The 23,459-nt window shown below is 37.2% G+C and overlaps 1 protein-coding gene across 1 annotated transcript in view; it reads left to right on the forward strand.

The window, feature by feature from the left end:
- The window catches only part of SUCLA2 (succinate-CoA ligase ADP-forming beta subunit), a 53,004-nt gene that overhangs the window by 26,569 nt on the left and 2,976 nt on the right, over window positions 1-23,459 (forward strand). Inside the window, exons 3-9 of the mRNA XM_027848322.1 lie at window positions 2,833-2,932; window positions 3,122-3,284; window positions 10,055-10,183; window positions 13,612-13,750; window positions 17,915-18,076; window positions 18,166-18,308; window positions 23,221-23,341. Of these exons, the coding sequence (XP_027704123.1) occupies window positions 2,833-2,932; window positions 3,122-3,284; window positions 10,055-10,183; window positions 13,612-13,750; window positions 17,915-18,076; window positions 18,166-18,308; window positions 23,221-23,341 (957 nt within the window). The remainder of the gene's footprint in view (window positions 1-2,832; window positions 2,933-3,121; window positions 3,285-10,054; window positions 10,184-13,611; window positions 13,751-17,914; window positions 18,077-18,165; window positions 18,309-23,220; window positions 23,342-23,459) is intronic.

Below are 23,459 nucleotides of genomic sequence, written 5' to 3' on the forward strand. Positions count from 1 at the left end.
GTGGAATACTCCATTCCTCTATAATACTAGGTGATGATAATAGTAAATGTAATAATGATAGCATTTATATAGCTCTTTAAGGTTTGCAAAGTACTTTACACATGATGTCTCATTTGATCAACAACCCTGTGAGGCAGATGCTATTATAACTCCCATTTTACAGATGAGGAACTCATTTCTTCCTGATTCCAAGTCCAACACTATCCACTGTGCCACTTGCCTGCCTCAAATAGATAAATGAAGTGTTACTTTTAGTGTGCCTCTTTGATAGATCCTAAATAACTAAGGTGTATTACTTTGTATACTGCTAGCCTAAACTTCATTTTTTTTTCAGCCACAGGTAAGGTTTATTAGAACATCTGTCATTGGGCAGACTCTTAAGGAGTCTGAGCATCTGAGCTATTGGCTAGATTGTAAAAATCTGAGCCGTGGCTGGATTATAAGAATCTAAGCATCTTAATGGAGACAAGATGGATCTTATATACAGAAAGACTGTGGGAGGGATCTAGGAGTGGCCAAGTAGTTTGGGGTGACTGGAGGAGGGGTCTAAGGAGATCTGAATGGGAGTGGCCAGTAAACTGGGGTGAACTGAACTCATGGGACCTGGACAACGGAGCCTAGCTAGGACTAAGGGTGGGAAATGGCAGGGGGCCATAGGGAGGTAAGACTATGGAGAGTTAGACTAGATTAAGGGTAACAGAATTGGGAGATTGGGTATAGCCATAATGAAAGACCCGTTGATGGGATTATAGCCTCAGGCAAATAGATTTTGCCTTGTGGGAAAGTCCAGGGTTTTTCCTTTTGGGGTCTAGCTCCCATCCTCATCATTCCCCTCTCAAAGAAATGGGACCCAAATTCTTTTGGGGTACGGGGTGAAGGTCTTGGCTTCTGAAACTGCTTCCTGCTGGCAAGGGGCATAGAGCTGTCCTGGCCTCAAGGGGGTCCCAAAAAGGAGGTTGACTGGAACCGAGCATGGGCTGCAGCCAGGGAATGATGAGGGGACATTGGCTGGTACTGGATGTTTGCCACCAATTGTAGGTAAATGGCCTGTAGTCTGGAAAACACAGCACAGATATAAAGCAGGGACTAGATTTAGGGCCCAACTTTGAGAGGATAAAACATCCTTAGCTCTGTTTGGATTCAGATAGTTCAGTTTTCCAACCATGCAGTATCAAATCCACCTCATAGCCAGGTGGGTCACATTCCCTTTCAAAGGAACATAATGGGGAAACTGAGCCAGGAGGGTCCCCCATCTTAGACTGAGGCTAAAATTGTCCTCTCAGCTTTTCCCAATGCTTACATCCTACCAGTGTCACATTCTCTGAGTAGCTTGTGGCATTTCTTTCAGATGGTGGATTATTGATTTATCGATGGATTATTATGATCCATTAGACAGCTCAAAATAAAACCATGACCTTTTTTACCTCAAACAGCAAGTTTCACTAACCACAGTTTAGGAAAAACTTTTCCAGGATTTACATCTCAAATTTAAATTTGTCCTGGTGTAAAAAGCCAATCATTAGATTATTTCTATATACTTGCAAATTCTCAGCAAAACAAAACCCAAACAAGCTTTTTGGCAAGTTTACACATTAAAACAATAACCAACATTAGCCAAATTATTTTAGCGGTAACCAGATTATGAAAAATTGCTTGACATTACTGAAACAGAAAGTTCATCGATTTGAAACTTGAAACAAACCCATTACCAGTCAGGTGACTTCAGTTTTGCTAAATGCATTTCCAAATTACTTTACACAGAGAAGCAACATTTCATCATTAACAGTTAAAACTACAACTTTAAAAGAGCACGCTTACCCAAGTTTGGAGGCTAGCTTCTTTACCATGAGCAGGGTGTGCTGAACTTGGGTGATGTCCTGCAAAGGCTGCCCCAGGGCCCAAGGCCATTGCCAGGGGGACCCACACTGTAGCTGCTGCTCCTCCCCACTCCTTCCTTTCCCAGGTGGGGGAGGAGGAAATCAAAGGTGAGGGGTAAAGGGTGAAACTCTCTTCTATGAGAGATACACTCTTGACTCAAGGGAAGGGAGTGGGACAAAGGAGTGACCAGGGTTTTGAGGAGTTTCAAAACTCTTTAATGATCAATCACAAAAACTCCAGAATCTGCCAAGATATTTTTAACTGTTCTAACTTTTCCTTGTAACCTCCATGAAGGAGGATTCAGTGGTGTAGAGGGAAGGGAGTAAGTAAGCCTCAGGGAACCAAAAGGCAAGTGCAGTTTTCCCCAATTCCCCAGCGCCAAGAGAATTGACAGAATTGGGCATAAACTTCCGGGATAGGGCATCCATCCTTGTCCTCTATGCTGGGGAAGGTGTACCCAGTGGACTGCGAGCCTGAGAGTGTCAGGCCAAGTGCGAGACAGTCTCATTACTGTCTGCCAGAAAAGCACCTCCAAGCCTTGGTGCTTGGAGAGCGACCCCAACTGCAGAGCAAGAAAGGAGGGTCAGGGGAGGCTTACATACCTTCCAGTTTTGGCTGGAGAAGAACTTGGGGTTAGGCAGTTTCCCCATATGGGCCACCAAAATGTTGAGGTTTAGGGGTGCTGGGACTCCAAAAACACATGAGTCCTGCCTGAAAGAATTCTACCCAAGCCTTCTTTCAGCCAAAGATAAGGTTTATTAGAGCATCTGTCATATTGGGCAGACTCTTAAGGAGTCTGAGCATCTGTGAGCTATTGGCTAGATTGTAAAAAATCTGAGTAGTGGCTAAATTTTAAGAATCTGAGCAGTGGCTGGATTTTAAGAATCTAAGCAGTGGCTCGATTATAAGAATCTAAGCCTAAACTTCATTTTTGATGATTGTTTTTCCTTTTAGGTTCTAATGACATCGTGATAAAGGCACAAGTTTTAGCTGGCGGTAGAGGAAAAGGAACATTTGAGAGTGGCCTCAAAGGTGGAGTGAAGATAGTTTTTTCGTAAGTCTGTCATAAATGTCAGACATGTTTCAGAAAAAAAAGTTATCAGTGTTATTAAATAATTGAAATTATGAGACTTAAATATTATATAAGAGATTTATAATGTTACATGACTTTTTTATTGTAATATGATCAGTATCAACCTTTTAGAGAAGGGTTATGATGTTTGAAAATGTTTTCTTTTTTCAGTCCAGAAGAAGCAAAAGCTGTTTCTGCACAAATGATTGGGAAGAAGCTGTTTACCAAGCAAACAGGAGAAAAGGGCAGAATATGCAATAATGTGTTAGTCTGTGAGCGCAGATATCCTCGGAGAGAATACTACTTTGCAATAACAATGGAAAGGACTTTTCAAGTAAGTAATTATACACATAATGCTTTTACGTTGTAATTGGTATGTTTAGATAGAAAATCCTTTTATGTGGATCAGATTGCTCTCTTAAAATAGAATACTATTATTGTATTGTTTATATCATGATTCCACTAATTTTAAATAAGCTAATTTACTGTACAAGGTGATGAAAAGACAGCCCTAGGTAGAATTCCATTACAGTGAATTCCATTGGATACCTATTTTGTTGTGGTGTTTTGTTATGGCTAATATAATGCTAGAAATTACATTCCCAGTCTGTAACAGGACATGAATCAAGTGATTATATAATGAATTTACAAATAAATACTTCATGCTTTTGAGAAGAAAGAGAGGAAGTATCTTACACACACCATACCACCTATTTTTTCTTTCAGGATTTCAGATCTTTTTGTGTTTGGTTGGGAACTTAGAAATTTTAAGTGAATTTTTCTATTGAAGATGATTGGGATATTTCAGGTGGAAAAAGGTGAGAGAAACTGAAGGATATCTGCTTCTCTAGGACAGGACAACAGAAATAAAGACCTAGGCTATATTCTTCACTTAGTCAGAAGTGCTAATAGTACCTGTAGAGTACAGTGTGACATCGTTTATAAGTATATAAATTGAGGGAGTTGTGCTAAATTATTTTTAAGATCTCTTATAATATTCTATGAACCTGTGGTATTTGAGAACAGAATTAACATGTTTTATATGCTAATTGTGTTCCTCTAATCATTTGCAGTGTGTACTTAGTTTTGAAGGCTATTGCTTGACCCTGTATATTTATCTGTGTAAAAACTAGCTTTTTTTTTTTTTTGGTTAAAAATACTGTTTCAGTTTTACAATACCAAAGAGGATTTGTGTAAATCATTAGTTGCTGTAGAAAATTTAATGTAGCCAAATAAGTAGTTAAGTTACTTTCAGTTCTCCCATTGGTGAGTACCTTGTTACCTCCATTTTGAGAAATGAGCTACATCAGCTATTCTTTATTCTATTAATTTTGCCACTATGTCCTTCACAATGATAACGATGATAATCATAATAGTTTAGCATTTATATAGCACTTTAAGGTTTGAAAACACTTAGTAAATATTACTTCACTTTATCCTCACAGTAACCTTGATCTGTTATTACCTGCATTTTACAGATGTGGAAACTGAGGCAGAGTGCTTAAGTGACTTGCCCAGGCCCTCATAACTAATAAGTGTCTAAGACATGATTCAAGCTTAGGCCTTGCTGACTCGAAGTCCAGTGCTCTGTCCACTGTGCCATCTACTTGCCTGTCACAAGTACCTCTCACCCCACCCCAGCTCCCTTTTATGTGTTGTCTTCTCCTTAGGATCTAAACTTCTTCAGGGCAGGGGTTGTCTTTTTGCTTGTATTTGTATCCCTAGCGTTTAGCACTAAGTGACTGGCACATAGTAAGTGCTTAATAAGTATTTGTTGATTTGACTTGACTGTTTAACTCAAAGAGGAATTCTTAATAACAAGTATTTTCACATTTTCTTTTAAAAAACCATCAGTAACTCACTATTGCTTATGAAATAAAAGTCCAAATTCCTTACTCCAAGACTTTTCACAACGTTGTTCCAACCTTCCTTTTCTGTCTTCTCTCACATAGACTCGTTCACATACAAACCAAATCTGGGTTGCCTAGAGAATAGTGTATATAAAGAAGAATGTGTAAGGGAAGGCTGAAAAGGAGGTGGATCTAGGTTGTGAAAGGCCTTGAATGTTAGGGTAAGGAATTTGAACTTTAGTAGGCAATTGAAAGTTTGTTGAACAGGAGAAGGATGTGAATATAGCTTTGTTATATGGAGTCCTTATTTTTATTATAATTTTACCTAACTATTCTAATCTCTAGTTATGTTTTAATTCTAGCAATTGCTTATTTGTAATGTATACAGCCTTTTTTGAGTCTAGAATAAGTCATTGAGCTCATCTGAGTCCCCTGCAAAGATTGGGGAATCCCAGATGGGATACGTGTAGAGTGAGAATTTGAGATGTTCTGTGAGTACAGCATGGTTTAGTGGTAGGAGCCTTATATTTGGAGTGAGAACTTGAATTTATTCTGTTTCTACCAGGGGAATGGAAAAAATTTTGGAGTTGGGAAATTTTTTTTTTTTTTTTGCAAGGCAGTTGGGGTTAAGTGACTTTCCCAGAGTCACACAGCTGGTAAGTGTTACGTGTCTAAGGCCGGATTTGAACTCGGGTTCCTCCTGAATCCAGAGCCGGTGCTCTATCCACTGTGCCACCTAGCTGCGAGTTGGGAAATCTTAGTTTGAATCTTAGCTCTTTCACTTATTGTCACCATGGGCAATTTTTCTGGGCCTTAATTTCCTCATTTGTAAAAAGGAAGGAGGCAAACTAGTTGCTCACTATGGTCTCTTTAGCTCTCAGATCCTACATTTTTATTTTCATTTTGTACTGTGAAATATTTTCTCAAGCATAACACTAGATGGTAGTAAAACCCTACTAAAAGTATATAAAAGCCTTTATGGAATTATCATTTTACTACATGTTATTTAGTAATTTTTAAAATGAAATCTCTTTAAAGACTTTCTTCTGCCTGAACCTGCACTTTTTGCGTGTTCTATCTTCAGTGATCTTGGAGATACCCAAACAAATCCATTTAATTTTTTTTTTTAATATTTATCAATATATTTACATATGTGTTAAAATATAATACAGGTTCCCCGGCACGTGGGGTGGGGAGAAAGGGGGGGGTGCACATGGGTCAGTACACTAACAGCACTGCCAAGTAGGAGACCCATATTAGAGAATGGGGGTCAGGCCTAGGAGATTGAGGGGAATAGCCTCTCTTCCAGTTCCCTTACGGTCTTGGCACACCTACCCCAATAGCATATTGCCTGTGGCCTTGTTTTGTCTTAAATGGAATATGGTTTCTTTGCTCTGCATGACTCTTATGGTTCAAGTGCCAAGAGTCATCACTGGCAACAGCCCAGACAAGGTTGTGGGGAATGGGTTGGAAGGGCCCATGGACTTCTCTTATTGAGTTAGCTTTTTTTTTTGTCTTCCCACTCTAAATCATCTTTGCTGACTCATTAAGTTTATTCTAAGCCTGCGTCTTCTTTGGGTTTGTAAACTGTCCCAAACTTCTGCATGTACTTTTTGATGTACTCCTTTGTTTTGTGTTTCACATTCTCATTGCACTCCAAGTCTTCAGGGTTCTTACAGTATTTCAGCTCCTTGTTCATGACACCGTGAGTCAGCTTGCAGGCTAGATGCTTGAAGTCTTCAGTTGTGGTTATCCTCCCCACTTTGCAGTCAGGATTCAGGCACTGCACGATGAACTGGGACATCTCTTTCCTGAACACTTCTTTGCTCTTCTTGGCCAATTCATTTGAGGTATCTGCTTCTGCAGTTTTGGGTTTTTTGAAAGACTTCGTGGAGTTTTCATCATAAGTTGGAGAGTTCCCAGGTCCATTTCAGCTTCATGTTCAAGGTTAGCCTCATCTCCTGAGCTTTCCCAAGTAGGAAGATCCCACTGAGTTTGCCTTGTGATGATATGGTAATAATAGATCTTTCCCTCTAGATCCCAGGCCATTTAATGTTTTGGAATGATTATGTGCTATTATATTGCTACGTCATTGTTATAGCCATTGCTATATTAGTACTTCTAGTTTTAGCTGGTCTGGATGTAGGTAGGTTTTATTAATATGTGTATCCAGAAACTGAGTGGATTTAGATATTTTTGGGACAAGTTCAGATTTGTTTCAAGATAATGTTGCACAATTATATCTGCCTCACATTCAGTAGGGGAAAATCTAGAAAATCATATACAACTATTTCAAAGGCAACACTGCAGTGAGAAAAGGCCAAAATAATCTCAAAGATTCATTTATTTATTTATTTATTTATTTATTTTAGGCAATTGGGGTTAAGTGACTTGCCCAGGGTCACACAGCTAGTAAGTGTGAAGTGTTTGGTCAGAGGCCGAATTTGAACTCAGGTACTCCTGACTTCAGGGCTGGTGCTCTATCCACTGCGCCACCTAGCTGCCCCTTTTAACTTTTTTTTTTTTGAAGTATTTATTTATTTTGAGAACTAGAAATTCAATGGAACTCTTTCAGTTATAGGTTTGTTGTTGTTGGTTTTGTTTTTTTTTGTTTTTTGTTCAGGCAGGTGGGATTAAGTGACTTGCCCAGAGTCACACAGCTAGTGAGTGTTATGTGTTTGAGGCCAGAGTTGAATTCAGGTTCTCCTGACTTCAGACCCGGTGCTCCATCCACTGCACCACCTACCTGCCCCGTTTGTTATTTTTTAAAGATATTGTGCTCACCAAGTCTAGGATTTTGAGGAACCAGAGACACAGCTTCAAAATCAGTTGATCTAACTATAGGGTTTGTTGGAAGGATAAAAATTGCTGGTGGACATAATCACTCATGCAGTTAGAAAGCTTGCTGAGAGACCCAATTAACCAAAGCCATTCTGGGGATGTTTAAAGATGAAATTGGAAAGAAAGAAATAGATAAAAGTGGGAAATGACATCACAGTCATTTTTATCCAACGATGACAGTAGAGTCACCACGTTTTGACATTTGAGTCCTGGATGTGCCCCACGTAGAAATGGTACAAAAGAAAACAGAGATGGGAAAAGCAGATAGATTAAATATATGCAGAAGGTCCTTAGTAGAGGTGATATTATTTTGAGGGTTTTGGGGAGTTCAATTCTCAAGGTTTTTGAAAGAGGGGAAGACACCAAAGAGGTAGAAAAGAACAAACTCTTGTATCTTATTACCAGAGCATATTATTGCCTACCTTCTCATCTATAAATAAATTTTGTAAGAATAATCTACACATGAATTAAGAGCATTCTTGAAGGTATGAAAAGGGAACAAAGAGGCTTTCATAGATTATATTCTATAGCAGGCTACATCTTGACCATCACAATTCACTGAAAGATGTAGGAACATCAAGATAACACTATACTTTCTGTTTGCTGCCTATAAAAATATTTTGATTGAATAGAACAGAACACCACCTTAAAGGCATAGTAGAAAGAATTAGAGATTTGGAGTTAGTGTATCTGGGTTCAGATGCTGTCTCTGCTACCTAACTGTATGTGTGACCTTGGGCAAGTCCTATTACTTCTCTGGACCTCAGTTCCCTCATCTGTGAAGTGAAGGACCAGATGAACTAGATGACTTCGGAGGTCCCTTACAGTTCTATGTCTCTGATCCAAATGATGCCGATGGATCTCCCAAGGTTCTTCAAAGATGTAACAACAGAGACAACTTTGACCCTCGATCATTGATGTCAAGTGAGGCAGAAAACCGGTGTTTGCTCCTGTCATAGAGTCTGTTCGGCACTGGCTTCGAATGATAGAAGGATTCTCTCTGACTGGTGAGACCTTCCAGATGAGCCTGTTTGCCTCTGACGCTGTTTCGACTGCGTCGAGCCCTGGGACATTGCAGAGCCCTTCAAAGGAGGGCGATGATTTGGGCGACAGTCTCAAGGGGTGGAGCTCTGAGAGAGAGAAATTTCTGTGGTCAGTGGGTCGCTTGTCTGGGGTCACCCTTGGTGTGAAGGGGACGTGTGTAAGTTAGGGACCACTCCTGAGAGACGCATGCAGTGTATTAGGGAAATAAGTTCATCGCTGAAGTACTGCAGAATATGTAATTATCCTATGTCAGTGTTTACTTTCTTTTTTGAATTTATTCTCGGTTTGTCATATGAATCACAGACTTGGTGTTGGAGGGTGTCTTGGAGATGATAAAGTCCAGCTTTTGTCCTCCCTGTCTCCATGTTTTATATGGCAGGAAGCAGAGGTCCACGGAGGTAATGTGACTTGTTTAAGATCACACAGGTTGTAAGTAGTAAAGCTAGCTCTCACTTAAACATAGCTCGTCAGATTCCAAATCCAGCATTCTTTGCTTAAGACCATATGCCTCTCTAGGATGTCTTCATAAATACTTTTCATATACTTTTTTTTTTTTTACTATAAAAGTGATTTATTATAAGGAAACTTTAAATGTAACCAATAATATGAAAATATTGTGACTAACATTTACAACCTTGATCAGAATTCTTTGCTGTACAAGTATTTCTTTATCATTCTATGAAAAGTTAACAATAAACTAGTGCAACAGAACAGATAACTTGTTTAGAAGTAAGCATACAGAATGATGAACTGAAAATTCTGGTTACTTACTGTTTTTCTCCTTGTATAAGACACAGCATTTTAAAATAAAATCTGAAGTACAAAGGCTAACAAATTGTCATTGGCATATACTTTCTAACCCCTCTCATCTGCTAGTCATCCTTATTGAAAACCTAGCTCAGAAGCAACTATTCTAGGTGAACTTCCTTGACTGAACATAGCTACATCTGTTTATTCCAGTATATAGATTTAGCATGTATATATTCAGTATTCAGCTTATGTGATATATTTTGTTTGTTTTTGTTTTTGTTTTTTTGGTGAGGCAGTTGGGGTTAAGTGACTTGCCCAGGGTCACACAGCTAGTGAGTGATATGTGTCTGAGGCTGGATTTGAACTCAGGTCCTCCTGACTCCAGGGCTGGTGCTCTATCCACTGCGCCACCTAGCTTCCCCCTATGTGATATATTTTGGAAGATACATTATGTTGCATAATATTCTTTAGTTACTTCAATAGGTATATTCCTTCTCTGTTTCTTGAGGGCAGGTTTAATATTTTCTTTGCCCCCTTGTATCCATTTAGCAATCTGGGACTGCATATAGCACAGATCCTGTTGAGTGAGCTAAAGATCTGATTCTTGTGTTTTACCTAGGGTCCTGTGTTGATTGGAAGCTCTCAAGGTGGTGTCAACATTGAGGATGTTGCAGCAGAGAATCCTGAAGCAATATTTAAAGAACCTATTGATATCATTGAAGGCATCAAAAAGGAACAAGCTGCCAGGGTAAATTGCTTCAAGACTTTTTCTCAGTCCTGCAATTTGAGAAACTTTTGTAAATATTTTAAAAAATTTACACAAAGCAAAGTGTGATGTAACACGACTGTGTGGTTTAGAAGTAGGACTCAAATCCAGTCTTCGTGCCTTCAACGCTAGTCCTTAATCTGTTGACTTTGCTTTTCACTAATCTCATAGGTTCAGAACAGTTGTTCATTTGAGGTGTGATTATAAGACCTTGAGACTATTTTCATTTTGTCTATTGAAGTTGAAGAGAATTGATCATTGCATGAATGTATCACAACACAAATCAAACTATGATAGGAATATTTTGTAGTGGCAGCTATAAAGTATAGAAGTACATATTGTTTTGTGTCAGTATAAAAATGAGTTGACCATTTAGTTAGAACAGAAGATTAATATCAAATATTGTATGAAATTAAATATGCAATTGACCTATGAAAAGAAACTCAATGGGGATGAAATACTGTTGAGAGCTAGAATTTCTGATTTTCATAAAAGGTTACAAGATGGTAAGGGTAATAACCATGACAATGAACAAAGTAGTTATTAAATTCCATGTATCACTAATGAAAATGTTCAAATAATTCTAAGAGTTTATTTTCAAAAGTGAAATGTCTATGACATTTTAGCCTTTTTATTCAAATAAAAGACAAGCTTCCAGAATTATGGCTGATATTAATGGTTAAATTTAGTTAAAAGAATAGACTAAAGAGAAACCTTCACATATTCTGTGAATATTGTGCCACCCTTGGGAGTGATGATATTGAATAATGAAGACTTGACATTTCTTCTGATATTTAAAAGAAAGCTCCACGTTATTCCATATTTTTGAAGAAATTGGTAGCAGGTGATGAAACATGGTACTTCCTTTGTGACCTAGGACAAAATTCAAAGTCAGCAGTAGAAAACAGAAACCTGAAATCCAAGGAACTATGATTCAGAATCACACGTAAATAAAATACTTTGCATTTGCATAGTGCTGTGCACTTGTAGAGTTCTTTCATATATTTTCTCATTTGATACAATAGCCTCTTTTAAAAATAGATTTCTACTGATTTCTTTTGTTTTCACATCACCTAGATTTCCCTTTTCCTTCTCATTTCCCTCTCCATCCTTTATAACCAAAAAATTTTTTTAAGAATGAAAGCAGAAGAGGAAGGAAGAAAAAAGTTCAGTAAAACTCATGAACATATTGAACAAGTCTAACATGATAAGCAGTGATTCAGACCTATTGATTCAGACCCCTATTTATGCAAAGGAATGAGGAGAGGTTTCTTTTCAAATCTGTACTTTGGTGCCAAGCTTGTACAACAGCCACTTCAGGAAAGCAGGGCAGATGTTATTTTCCTCAGTTTTCAGATGAATAAATAGAGGCACAAAGAGGCTATAACTGTCCAGAGGACAAATAGGTGGTAAATATCAGTTCTTGAGCCCAGGTTATCTGACTTTGTGCTCCAGTACTTTTGGCACCACACCACCCTGCAGTGTTGATTGACTTTTATTGGGATGTGGAAGCCACAGACTAGAGTGGGGTTAGGATTCCTATCTGTGGAAAGCACTGTCATTATCATGGAGATATGAAACATGGGAGAGAAAAATCATTGCCATGAGATGTTTTTTAATAGTTTATACAAGATGAATAGATTGAGTGGGGTCCGAAATAGGGATTTGTAAAATGGAGGCAGGTCATAGTAATTTTGGAGTATAATGTTTAGAGAATATCTTTTCACTGTACTCCTCCATTCTGTTTGCTTTATTAAATATTTAACATCCTTTTTTAGTGATGAGGTACCATCCTCTTTACCCTAGACTGTTTTGTTGTGGATTGTTAACAATTTTTTTGGCATCATTGTCATTGTTCTTATAGACCTCAACTTGTAAATTCAAACAATCTCAGACCTATAATATAACAATTCAGAAGCATTTGAGAAAAAAAAGGAGTAAACTGTGGCCCAGTGGTTGGCATATTTGCTTTGTCAATGCTTTGGCTCCTACTGTACTTTGTGAGAAGTAGATTTTGACCAAAAGTGCTATTACCCAGCTTGATTAACTACCTTGCCTACCAGATTTGATTATAAACAACTTTTTGCTGTTTTCAAGAATATCTATCCTCAAATGATAAAGATTTGCTACTTTTTGAAAATATTTAAAAATATGTGCTATAGTAGGCAATATCAAAGGAGTTTCAAAAATGTTTTGATCTGTAGGAATATTGTTAGAATAAGTGTCTAGCTTCCCAAGGTAACTACTTTGAAGGGGACAAAACTCATATTTGTGTGTGTGTGTGTGTGTGTGTGTGTGTGTGTGTGTGTGTAGCATGTTTGTTGTAGGAATCTTATTTTTTTTTTTCATTACACTCCACAAAATGTCAGAATCCAAACAACTTGAAAGGAAAAGTTGGTTTTCATAACTTTGCTATTTTTTGGAGAACAGGCATAGCAACTTAAACGTATGCAATGTGGTTATTAGTTCGTGTGACATAGCTATTAATAAAACTTAAACCTTGAAATTCTTGTCATAGCCAGATTGTGCTTTAAATGAGTGATATGTCAAAATAAGTGTAAAAGGTTTCTCTGCAGATAATTAGCCTTTAATGATTCTGCTAAATGTAATTTGAGTTCTCATTTGCTTTCCATGATTTTCCATGACTTAATATCAAGTTTCATTTAAACATTAAGTCTGAGTTCTACATTGATGTGTTTACTAAGAGAATCTTGAAAAGGAAATAATTTATTACTGTTAGGGGTGGGTAATATGATAGTTTCAGCTGTTCACTTATTCTGCATTGAACTGTAGAATCATAGAATATTAGCACCTGACAGGATGGTAGAGATCAGTGTACTGATATTCAGTCTTTGTGATACCTCACAAAATATAATTCTAGCTCATGTCTATTACATTCTTAAGTAAATTGACTTAATGATTATTTTGGAATATCATTTAAGAGCCTGATTTTATAACAGATTGAATTATCCTTTTATGTACAGATTGAACAGTTTATTTTTTTCAGAGTATCCTAAAGTATCTTTCCTTTAACGAACATTTCCATATTCTCATAATTTAGAGGTAGTGGAGGCCTTAGAGATTTAGTCCAACCACCTCCATTTTACAGTTGAGGAAACTGAAGGACAGAGAAGTGAAGTGATTTGCCCATAGTCAAACAGTAGGACAGCCTAGATTTGGACTCAGGTCCTCGAACTCTAAATCCAGAACTCCTTCCACTTTGCTGTAATTACTGCCTTACTCACTTAAATACTTTTACCAAAATTCTTTTGTAATTCAGAAACTTTAAAAATACTTTAAAATGTTTTGCTCTAAATTTGTACCACTGCAAAATAACTTTCTACTGTTAAAATGTATTGACTATATGTTAACAAATTAGAAGAAAAAACTTGTGCTATGTGTTGATTCAGCTTGCACGGAATATGGGATTTCCTTCAAGTCTTGTGGATTCAGCAGCAGAGAACATGATCAAGTTGTATGAACTATTTTTGAAATATGATGCAACCATGGTAGAAATAAATCCAATGGTAGAAGATGCGGATGGAGGTGGTAACGTATCTTCTTTTATCATTAAAAGTATTTATTAAGTGTTATCTTTATATATGCACACACACACATGTCTAACATTACACTCAGTAACTTGAATTAAGTATTCTTAACTTTTGACTCATAATTTTAAAGCAGAGTAATGATACAGAAAGAAACATTAAGGCTATTTGTTAAAACAGATACCTCAAGTATAGGCATGGGGGATAGTGCACATGTTGAGAGTGAGTAAAATAGAAGTTAGATGTTAGAGGGAATTATGACTGTTTGTTAATACTGATTTGGAAGAAAGCTTGTGATTTTTGACTTCTTATTACTCATCTTTTTGATTAAAATGCTAACATAATTATGAGGGCATTGGTGTATAAGTTTGATACTTGTCTCACAGGGCATTGCTTATGCTTTTACAAAGTGTTGTAGAAGGTGGGGATGGTATTATTTATGGGTATTTATGTGGTCTTTTGAGTTCTGGTAAGACTTTATCCATCCTAGCATAACACCATATACCTAATAGGATAGAGTTAGGAATTGGACCTGTGATTTCATTGTTGCAGGCAACTCCAAGAAAAGGAAATTCCCTCTCCTAATGCAGTTTGGCACCTTCTCAGCAAATTATAATTTTAAAGAGTTACTTTTGGTAGTGAGAAGTTAATTATGTTACCCTTTTTTCCAAGAGTCACATGGCCAATAGGTGTCAGAAGTGGGATTTGAACCTAGATTTTCCTGGCGTGGACCGACTGTGCTACTGCTTCTTCTCACTATACATATTAGGCTTCCAAAACTAATGACAATGATGAAATAGAGGAAAAAGGATAAAGATTTTTGTTTTTTGGGTTTTTGTGGTTTGCTTTCACATTGTTCTGTGGAAATGGAAGCTATATTTAAGATTGCTTACTTCTCTCTAGACTTTTTGAATAGATTTCAAATTCCCCCTTTGGCCTTATTAATATGCTTAAAACTGCACGAGTGAATTCATTTATACTGTCTTTATTTTCTCTAAAATCTCTTGTTTGTTGTTGTTCAGTCATTCGGTTTTGTCGGACTCTTTGTGATCCCATGGACCAGAGCATACCAGGTCCTTCTGTCCTTCACTATCCCTCGAAGTTTGTCCAAGTTCATGTTCATTGTTTCCGTCATACTATCTTCCCATCTCTCTTCTCCCATCCTCCTTTCCTTTTGATTTCAGTCTTTTTCACCATCACGATCTTTTCCAGTGAGTCCTGTCTTCTCATTATGTGGCCAGAGTATTTAAGCTTCACCTTCAATATTTGACTTCCCAGTGAATAGCCTGAATTAATTTCTTTAAGTATTGACTGATTGGATCTCCTTCTTGTCCAAGGGACTCTCAAAAGTCTTATCCAGTACCACATTTTGAAAGTGTCAGTTCTGCAGTGCTTGGTTTTCCTTATAGTCCAACTCTCACAGCTATACATTGCTACTGGAAAAACCATAGTTTTGACTATATGGACCTTTGTCGGCAAAGTGATGTCTCTGCTTTTTAGTGTGCTGTCCAGATTTGCCATAGCTTTCCTTCCAAGGAGCAAGTGTCTTTTAATTTCATGGTTGCAGTCACCATCTGCAGTGATCTTTGAGTCCAAGAATATAAAATCTGACACTGCTTCCATTTCTTCTCCCTCTATTTGCCAGGAAGTAATGGGACCAATTGCCAAGATCTTAATTTTTTTGATGTTAAACTTCAAATCAGATTTTATACTTTTCTGTCACCCTCATCAAAAGGCTTCTTAATTCCTCTTCACTTTCTGCCATTGGAGTGGTATCATCTACATATCTGAGATGGTAGATATTTCTCCTAGCAACCTTAATTCCAGCTTTTAGTTCATCCAGGCTGGCATTTCACATGATGTACTCTGCATATAAGTTAAGTAGATAAGGTGACAAAATACAGTCTGATTGTGCTCCTTTTTTCAATCTTAAACCAATCGTGGTTGGTTCTAACTGTTGCTTCTTGGCCCACATACAGGTTCCTAAGGAGACAAGATGATCTGGTAATCCCATCTTGTTGAAGTCTTACCAACATTTTATTGTGATCCATAAGCAGAAGTAGATATTTTTCTGGAACTCCCTTGTTTTCTCCATAATCTAGCAAATGTTGGCAATTTGGTCCCTCTGCCTCTTTGAAAACCAGCCTGCTCTTCTGGTAATTCTCAGTTCACATGTTACTGAAGCCTAGCTTACAGAATCTTAAGCATAACCTTGCTGGCATGTGAAATGAGCACAATTGTTCAATATTTTGAACATTCTTTGGCATTGCCCTTCTTTAGGATTGGGAGGTAAACTGATCTTTTCCAATCCAGTGGCCTCTGTTGTGTTTTCCAAATTTGCTGGCATATTGAGTACAGTACTTTAACAGCATTATCTTTTAGGGTTTTAAATAGTTTAACTGGAATTCCATCACCTTGGGGCAGCTAGGTGGTGCAGTGGATAGAGCACTGGCTCTGGAGTCAGGAGGACCTGAGTTCAAATATGGCCTCAGACACATAACACTCACTAGCCGTGTGACTCTGGGCAAGTCACTTAACCTCAATTGTCTCACTAAAAAAAGGAATTCCATCACCTCCATTTGCCTTATTGTTAGCAATACTTCTTCCTAAGGCCCACTTGACTTGGAACCTGCTGCGTTGAGGCCACAGTTTCCCCACCCTGCTTTAGGATACCTGGCTCTAGATCAGTAACAAAGCAATTGTGTTTATCATTGATGTTAAGATCTTTTTTGTATAGTTATTTTATATATTATTACCACTTCTTTTTAATCTTTTCTGCTCCTGTTTAATCCCTACCATTTTTGTCTTTTATCATGCCCATTTTTGCATGAAATATTCACTTGGTATCTCCAGTTTTCTTGAAGAGATCTCTTGTCTTTCTCATTCTGTTACTTTTTTCTATTTCTTCACATTGCTCATTAAGAAAACCTTATCTCTCTTTGCTATTCTCTGGAATTCTGCTTTCAGTTATAGTTTCAGCTGTATCTTTTTCCCTTTCTCCTTTTCCTTTTTCTTTCCTTCTTTACTGAGCTATTTGCAAAGCCTCATCAGACAGTCATTTTGCTTTCTTGCTCTTCTTTTTCTTTGGAATGTTTTTTGTTGTTGCTCCCTGTTGTGAACCTCTCTCCGTAGTTCTTCAGGCACTTTATCTACCAGATCGAATCCCTTAAATCTAATGGGTTCCTCTTTAAATGTCATCTTTTTATCATTTTAATACGGTCTATGAATTATCTTGGTTATTGGAATGGTTTGTCATTCCTCCAGTGGATCACCTTTTGTCAGAACTCCTCACTAACCTGTCTGTCTTGGGTATCCCAGCAGGCATAGCTCATAGTTCCATTGGGCTATATGCAAGCCTTTCTAGCATGACAAGGAGGTGATCCAGGGGGACTAAAGTCCCTTACAGACTTCAAACTGTCAGTATGTGAGTACGGACTATCGAATAGGAAAGTTTGCAGGTTCGTGGCAGTTTATCTACAAAATAGGTATTAAAATACTTTAATAAACATGTTTGTGCAGTACTTCTGGAGAGAGAACAGTTATTTCGGCCATAAGAAAAATCACCATAGGACTCCTTTACTTAAGTGACTCATTTTGGAAAAATTCAGTGTAACATACACCATTTTGGGAGTATATTTACTGTCTGTATTGATTGAAGTTCTCATTTATTATATGTATATTATTGGATTAGTTGCTTGAAAACTTGCACAAATGAAGGCATTGGCCACTATACTTATTTTCGTGGTGATGTTCTGAAAGCACAGAGTTAGTGTATGCATAAATTATTCCATCAAAACTATTACTTATTTATATGGCCACATCATAATTCCTGACTTTTATCTGGTTGTGAATGTAGCTGGTTTGTATTTCAGGATCACTTGCCTGCTGAACTTTAATTCATATGTGTTTGAGTTGAGATGGGGTTGTGAGGTGGAGCCAATGGCAGACTAGGGATGTTGCCTAAAAAGAAGCTTAGTTTGTCAGTCCTTGACCATAACTCTATCAATAAGGATAAAATTGAAGTCTGTGTTGTTAGTAAAGTAATGAGAGAAGATACCTTTTCCTAACTAAAGAATATTTGATCATATAGAACAGGAATAATGTTGGAAATCATTTGTCTTTGACTCAAAGTTAAGATCACGGTTTCATTATTCTTCCTTTTAAGTGCTGTGTATGGATGCGAAGATCAATTTTGATTCTAACTCATATTATCGTCAAAAGAAAATCTTTGACCTGCAAGACTGGACTCAGGAAGATGAAAGAGACAAAGAAGCAGCTAAGGCAGATCTTAACTATATAGGCTTAGATGGAAACATTGGGTGTTTAGGTACTGTACATATATTGTATCTGATTGGCTAATATATAATTTTTGTTTAAATGACTTGTAAAACTATCCTTTCCCCCTGCCTTTAACAGTAAATGGTGCTGGTTTGGCTATGGCCACAATGGATATAATAAAACTTCATGGTGGCACTCCAGCCAATTTTCTTGATGTTGGAGGTGGTGCTACAGTTGATCAAGTGACACAAGCATTTAAACTTATAACTTCAGATAAAAAGGTAAGAATAGGACCATGTTTCATAATTTAAATAGTGGAATCAAAGAATGACTTTTTTTCTTAGCAGATATGATTAAACTAATTTAAATTTTGGCTAAATTTGGAATCTTGACTTTTGAAAAAATTAATCCTGGAAAATGAGACTATTCTCATTTTAAAACACCTCTCACCTTTTCCCAGTAGCATATTAAAGGTAACAGTGAATGATTTTTCTCTGTTAGTGTTTTATTTGTTACATTTGAAAAAGAAAAAGTTATACTTTGACTTCTGTAGAACATGTCATAAGCTATTAGAAAAAAGAAAAGTTGAAAGGCCCTTAGGAAAGAATTAATTTAAAGGACCATAGAATGTCATGTGGTTCGTCCTTTTGTCTTTAATTAGGACCATTCTAGAAAGTAAATAATCTTATATTTATTGTTTGTTTGGGAGGTAATAATGGGGGAGGGAAAAGGACTAAGAAAGCTACTTCTACCAAAAATATAATTTTTCTAAAAGCAGAGCATCTGATAAGCACTTGCCTTGCTGATAGTTACTTGGAGAAAGTTAAAGAAGCAACAAGGAGGACTGATATTTAGTTCTGGAGACATAATTCTGACTAACAAATTTTGTGATGTTCTCCTAACTTTGGGAAAAAATGACTGTGTCATATTGGAATCCCTAATAGAAAATGAAGGGAATCATAGACTGAGTCTCTAGACATCGAGGTAACACTGCAAAAAAAAAAAAAATTGAGAGAAAAAGGTAGATATAGGCAGATGAACAGAGACTCTGAAATGGAATATGGCTCACGGGAGATGGAAAATGCTTAAAAAATTTCTAAATGGATAGTTGAAAATAACTCCAAAGAAATGGGAAAGGCACAGGCATCTTTTGTGAAGCACTTACTAATAAATTACTAAATCAATGAACATAGTTACACAGTGATGTCACTGATGAGTTGTTTTTAAAAGAAGTATTAAAAAGGTGGAAGAAAGGACTCAAGGAAAATTCAGAAGAATGCAGTGAACCTACTATCAAAATGAACTTAGACTACTAAAATTTTTATTAAGTTATACTTGGAGCAAGAAGGTCAGAAACAGACTCAATCTTGTGAAGATGATGTATCATTAAGAGGTGATAATTGGCAGAAGTATTTGACTTATTTTGCTTTTGTCTTTTCTGAGGAGAATGATGTTCAAACTGGAAAGATTAGAACCAACATCATTATTATAGGCCAGTGATTTTGACTTTGATTCCTGGTAAAATTTTAGAACCCATTATTAAAGGGATGGTTAGCGTGCACCTAGAAAAGGAATAGTGATCTCAAAAAACTTGCATGGCTTTATGAAGACCAGATCACATCAGACTAGTCTCATTGCCCTTGTTTGACAGGGTTACTAACTAGATAGATAGCTCAAGGGAGTGGTGTAGTTATTCTTATGGACAAGATGGAGAGATGTCAGTTGAATGATAGTAGACTTAGATCTAAAAAGTAGTTTTAAACAGGTTGGTGTCAAGATAGATAGGAGGTCTTAATTGGAGGACCCCAAGGATCTGTCCTTGATCACATGTTGTTAAACTTTTTTTTTAAAGTGACTTAGATAATGACATATATGACATGCTTGTCAAAATTGCAAGTGACACAAAGCTGTGAGGAGTAGCTAAAGTTTAAATGATGAATTTAGGAACCTTTTCAGGTATTTGTCAAGAAAGTTCCCAAGTAAAGAAATCTCTTCAATTTGAACAGAGGACCTGTTAGTTTGTTACTGTGAGGAACTATGTGGGAATGCATATCATCTAGTTCCTCTGTGACTTAGTAGATAAATCTTGGGGAATTATCAGATGCACACAGGTGAAGTGACTTTTCTAGAGTCAGCAACTAAGTCATCAACTAAGAATTCGAATCCAGGTTCTACCATATGCTACACTACCTCTCTTGACAACAGGGTACACTGCCCCTTTCCCCCATGAAAAGAATTGAAATGAGTGATGTATACAAAACAATGCAAAGTTGAAAAAAGTAGAACTGCAATCCATAAATATACATTCATTAAAATTTAGACCATACACATACTTCATTTTCAGCATATCCTGTATATGAATGCACAGTCATAAGGACTGGAGTAGGTTATAAAGTTATTTATAAATTGCAATTGGGATGTATGTGTGTGTGTGTGTTTGTATTTTTCATTGTAAAGTTGGTTAAACACAATTTTGTGGGTGACACTGGCTGTGTTATATGATAGCTAGGTGGTACAGTGGATAGTATTAGACTTGGAGTCAGGAATGCCTGAGTTTAATCCTCTGCTAGTCACTTAATTCACAAGTTATGAGAATCAAATAAGATAACATATAAAGTACTTTCATATATAAAGTACTTTCAAATAAGATAACATATATAAAGTAATTCAGTTGTTATGTTGATCTAAATTCCTTTTTTGATTAAGGGAATATAGGTTTATTATAAAATGTCTTACTAATTCAACTTGACCTTGCTTAGCACATAAAAATATTCCTGAAAAGTTATGTGTAAATCAAGTATCTTCGTGTCAAATCATAAATACCTGTTTGACCTTCCTTATAATTTTAGAAACTTGTTTCCATGGGGGAAAAGGGCACCAGGGTATAAATGTTAGGATTCTTAAATGTGATTTTTGTTGTTTGAAGCACTGTATTCAGTTTAGGGTACTACGTATTAGGAAACATGTAGTCTAGCTAGAGGATATTCTGAAGAGGGCAACTAGAATGGTGAGAAAGTGAAATAATAGTATGCTGTATGATGATTGATTGAAAGAATTGAGAAAGTTTACCTCATAGGGTATCATCGGAGCAGCTAGGTGATGCAGTGGATAGAGTGCCAGGCCTGGAGTCAGGAAGGCTGAGTTCAAATCTGGCCTCAGACATTTACTAGCTGTCTGACCCTGGGCAAGTCATGTAACCCTCTTTGCCTCAGTTCATCATCTGTAAAATGAGCTGCAGAAAGAAATGGCAAACCACTCCAGTATCTTTGCCAAGAAAAACCCAAATGGAATCACAAAAGAGTTAAACACGACTGAAAGATGACTGAACAACAATAATCATGACAGATGGTACTTAAAGAGCAGTCATGGTAGATTTGTTTTGCTTAGATTCAGAAGGCAAGACTAGAGTGGGGGCTAGAGATTACAGAGAGATAAGAGAAGTGTGCAAAAGCATATTCTATTGTGGTTAGATTGTATCTAGAATCTTGTTTTGTTTTGGGTCCCAAATTTTAGGACGAGATGGAGCATGTCCAGAGGATGAGTAGGATGGTGTGAAAGCAGGAGGAACAAATGCCATACATGTTACAGGAGCATAGATTCAGAGCTGGAAGGTCTCTTAGAAGACATAGGATCATAGATTTAGACCTGGAAGGTCTCTTAGAAGGTCTCTTAGCTGTCTAGTTCAACCTCCTTCTTTAATAAGTGATGATACTGAGGGCCAGAGGGGTATAAATGACTTGATAGGTAATAAGTGGCAAATCTGGGACTGGAACTTAAATTCTCTGACTGCATGTCCTATGGTCTCTCTACTATATCACAGGAACTCCCAAAGATCAGTTGAAGGAACTTGAGATTAGTCTGGAAAATAGATACTTGGCTGAGGATGGGAATGGGGAGAATAAGGGGACACAAAATGACTGCTTTCAAGTATTTGAAGGATGGAAGAGGCATTACCCTTGTCTTGCAATTCCTCAAGAGGCAGAACTGGTACCATTGTGTAGAAATTACAAAGAGAACTATTCCCCAACGAATGGATTGCCTACGGAGTAAATTTCTCATAATCTAGAGATAGCTTGGAGGTTCAGTGTATGGAGCGCTTGGCCTAGAGTCAGAGAGAATTGAGTTCAAACCCAGCCTCACACATTAATTGTGTGCCCTAGGGCAAATCACTTCACCTCTGTCTGCCTCAGTTTTCTCTCTTATAAAATGGGAATAATAGTAGCATTTACCTCACAGAATGGTTTTGAGATAATGTTTTTAAAGCACTTAGCACAGGGCCTGTGTTTAAGCATATTTGACACTTAAAAATGCTTATTCCATTAAGCACATGCTAGATGTCCATTTTTATTAGGGTTCTTCTTTGGGTTGGTCTAGATGATTTGAGAGATCTCCATGAGTCTGTGTTTTAGAAAGGGTTATGTACCTATACATTTCAAATGATGAAAAGTATAGAGAGGATGTCATTTTGGTCTGTAAGTAGTAATGGGAAACAAATTAGGAAACAAAGTAGGAAATAACTTTTAAGGCAGTAAATTAATGAATGAAAGAACACTTATTAAAAGTGTTATGTACCAAGCACTATGTTCGGAACAAAGATACAAATGCAAAGTTGAGACTGTCTCTCTTCTTCAGGTGTTTATGTCTTAACAGGAGGAGACAGCACCTAGGGGAGTGGTGGCTGGGGAGGGGTGTTTTGGTTAGAAATATAGAGATGGCAATGGAACCAAAGTGGAGTTGATTAGCAACTTCAATATTGATTTGATTGTGGTTACAGAATTGGAAAGCCAAAGGGTAAGAAGGGGACATTAGCAAGGCAAGAAGATTGACTGGGGTGCAATGTGAAACACAGTTGGAGTCAGCTGGGGTCATACATAGTAGACTATGTGATGTACTCACAATTCAAGACCCTCTGGATTCCTGCTTGGATGGGAGTTCAGGAACTGTGAAAGGGTTAAATTATGGTCTCTGGTCCAGAGAGTCCAGAAAAAGAGTGCACATCAAGATCCAGTAGTCTGGAGGGTGTGGTGGCAAGGCAGGGTGAATGTCAGAAAGATGAGAATAGAATGTAAAGCTAGTCTAAGACTGAACAGATGTAGTGGGGTCTGTGACACACTCATCAGTCCAGGAAAGTGCAGGTTAAATAAAGCTCACTTTTTTTGTAATTTTAATTTACCAAATATACTTTATTTACAGGTACTGGCTATTCTAGTTAATATTTTTGGAGGAATCATGCGGTGTGATGTTATTGCACAGGGTATAGTCATGGCAGTAAAGGATTTGGAAATTAAAATACCTATTGTGGTACGGTTACAAGGTGAGTATTCAAGAAATTTTAAATTACATGATCTGTAATTCCTTGAAAATCATTATCCTAGATAGCTTAGCATACTGAAGAATGTAGGTACTTTTAAGTGTGAGTTTCTTATGAAACA

This window comes from Vombatus ursinus, unplaced genomic scaffold (genome assembly GCF_900497805.2).
Source record: "Vombatus ursinus unplaced genomic scaffold, bare-nosed wombat genome assembly UNPS02005659.1, whole genome shotgun sequence".
Lineage (NCBI taxonomy): Eukaryota > Metazoa > Chordata > Mammalia > Diprotodontia > Vombatidae > Vombatus > Vombatus ursinus.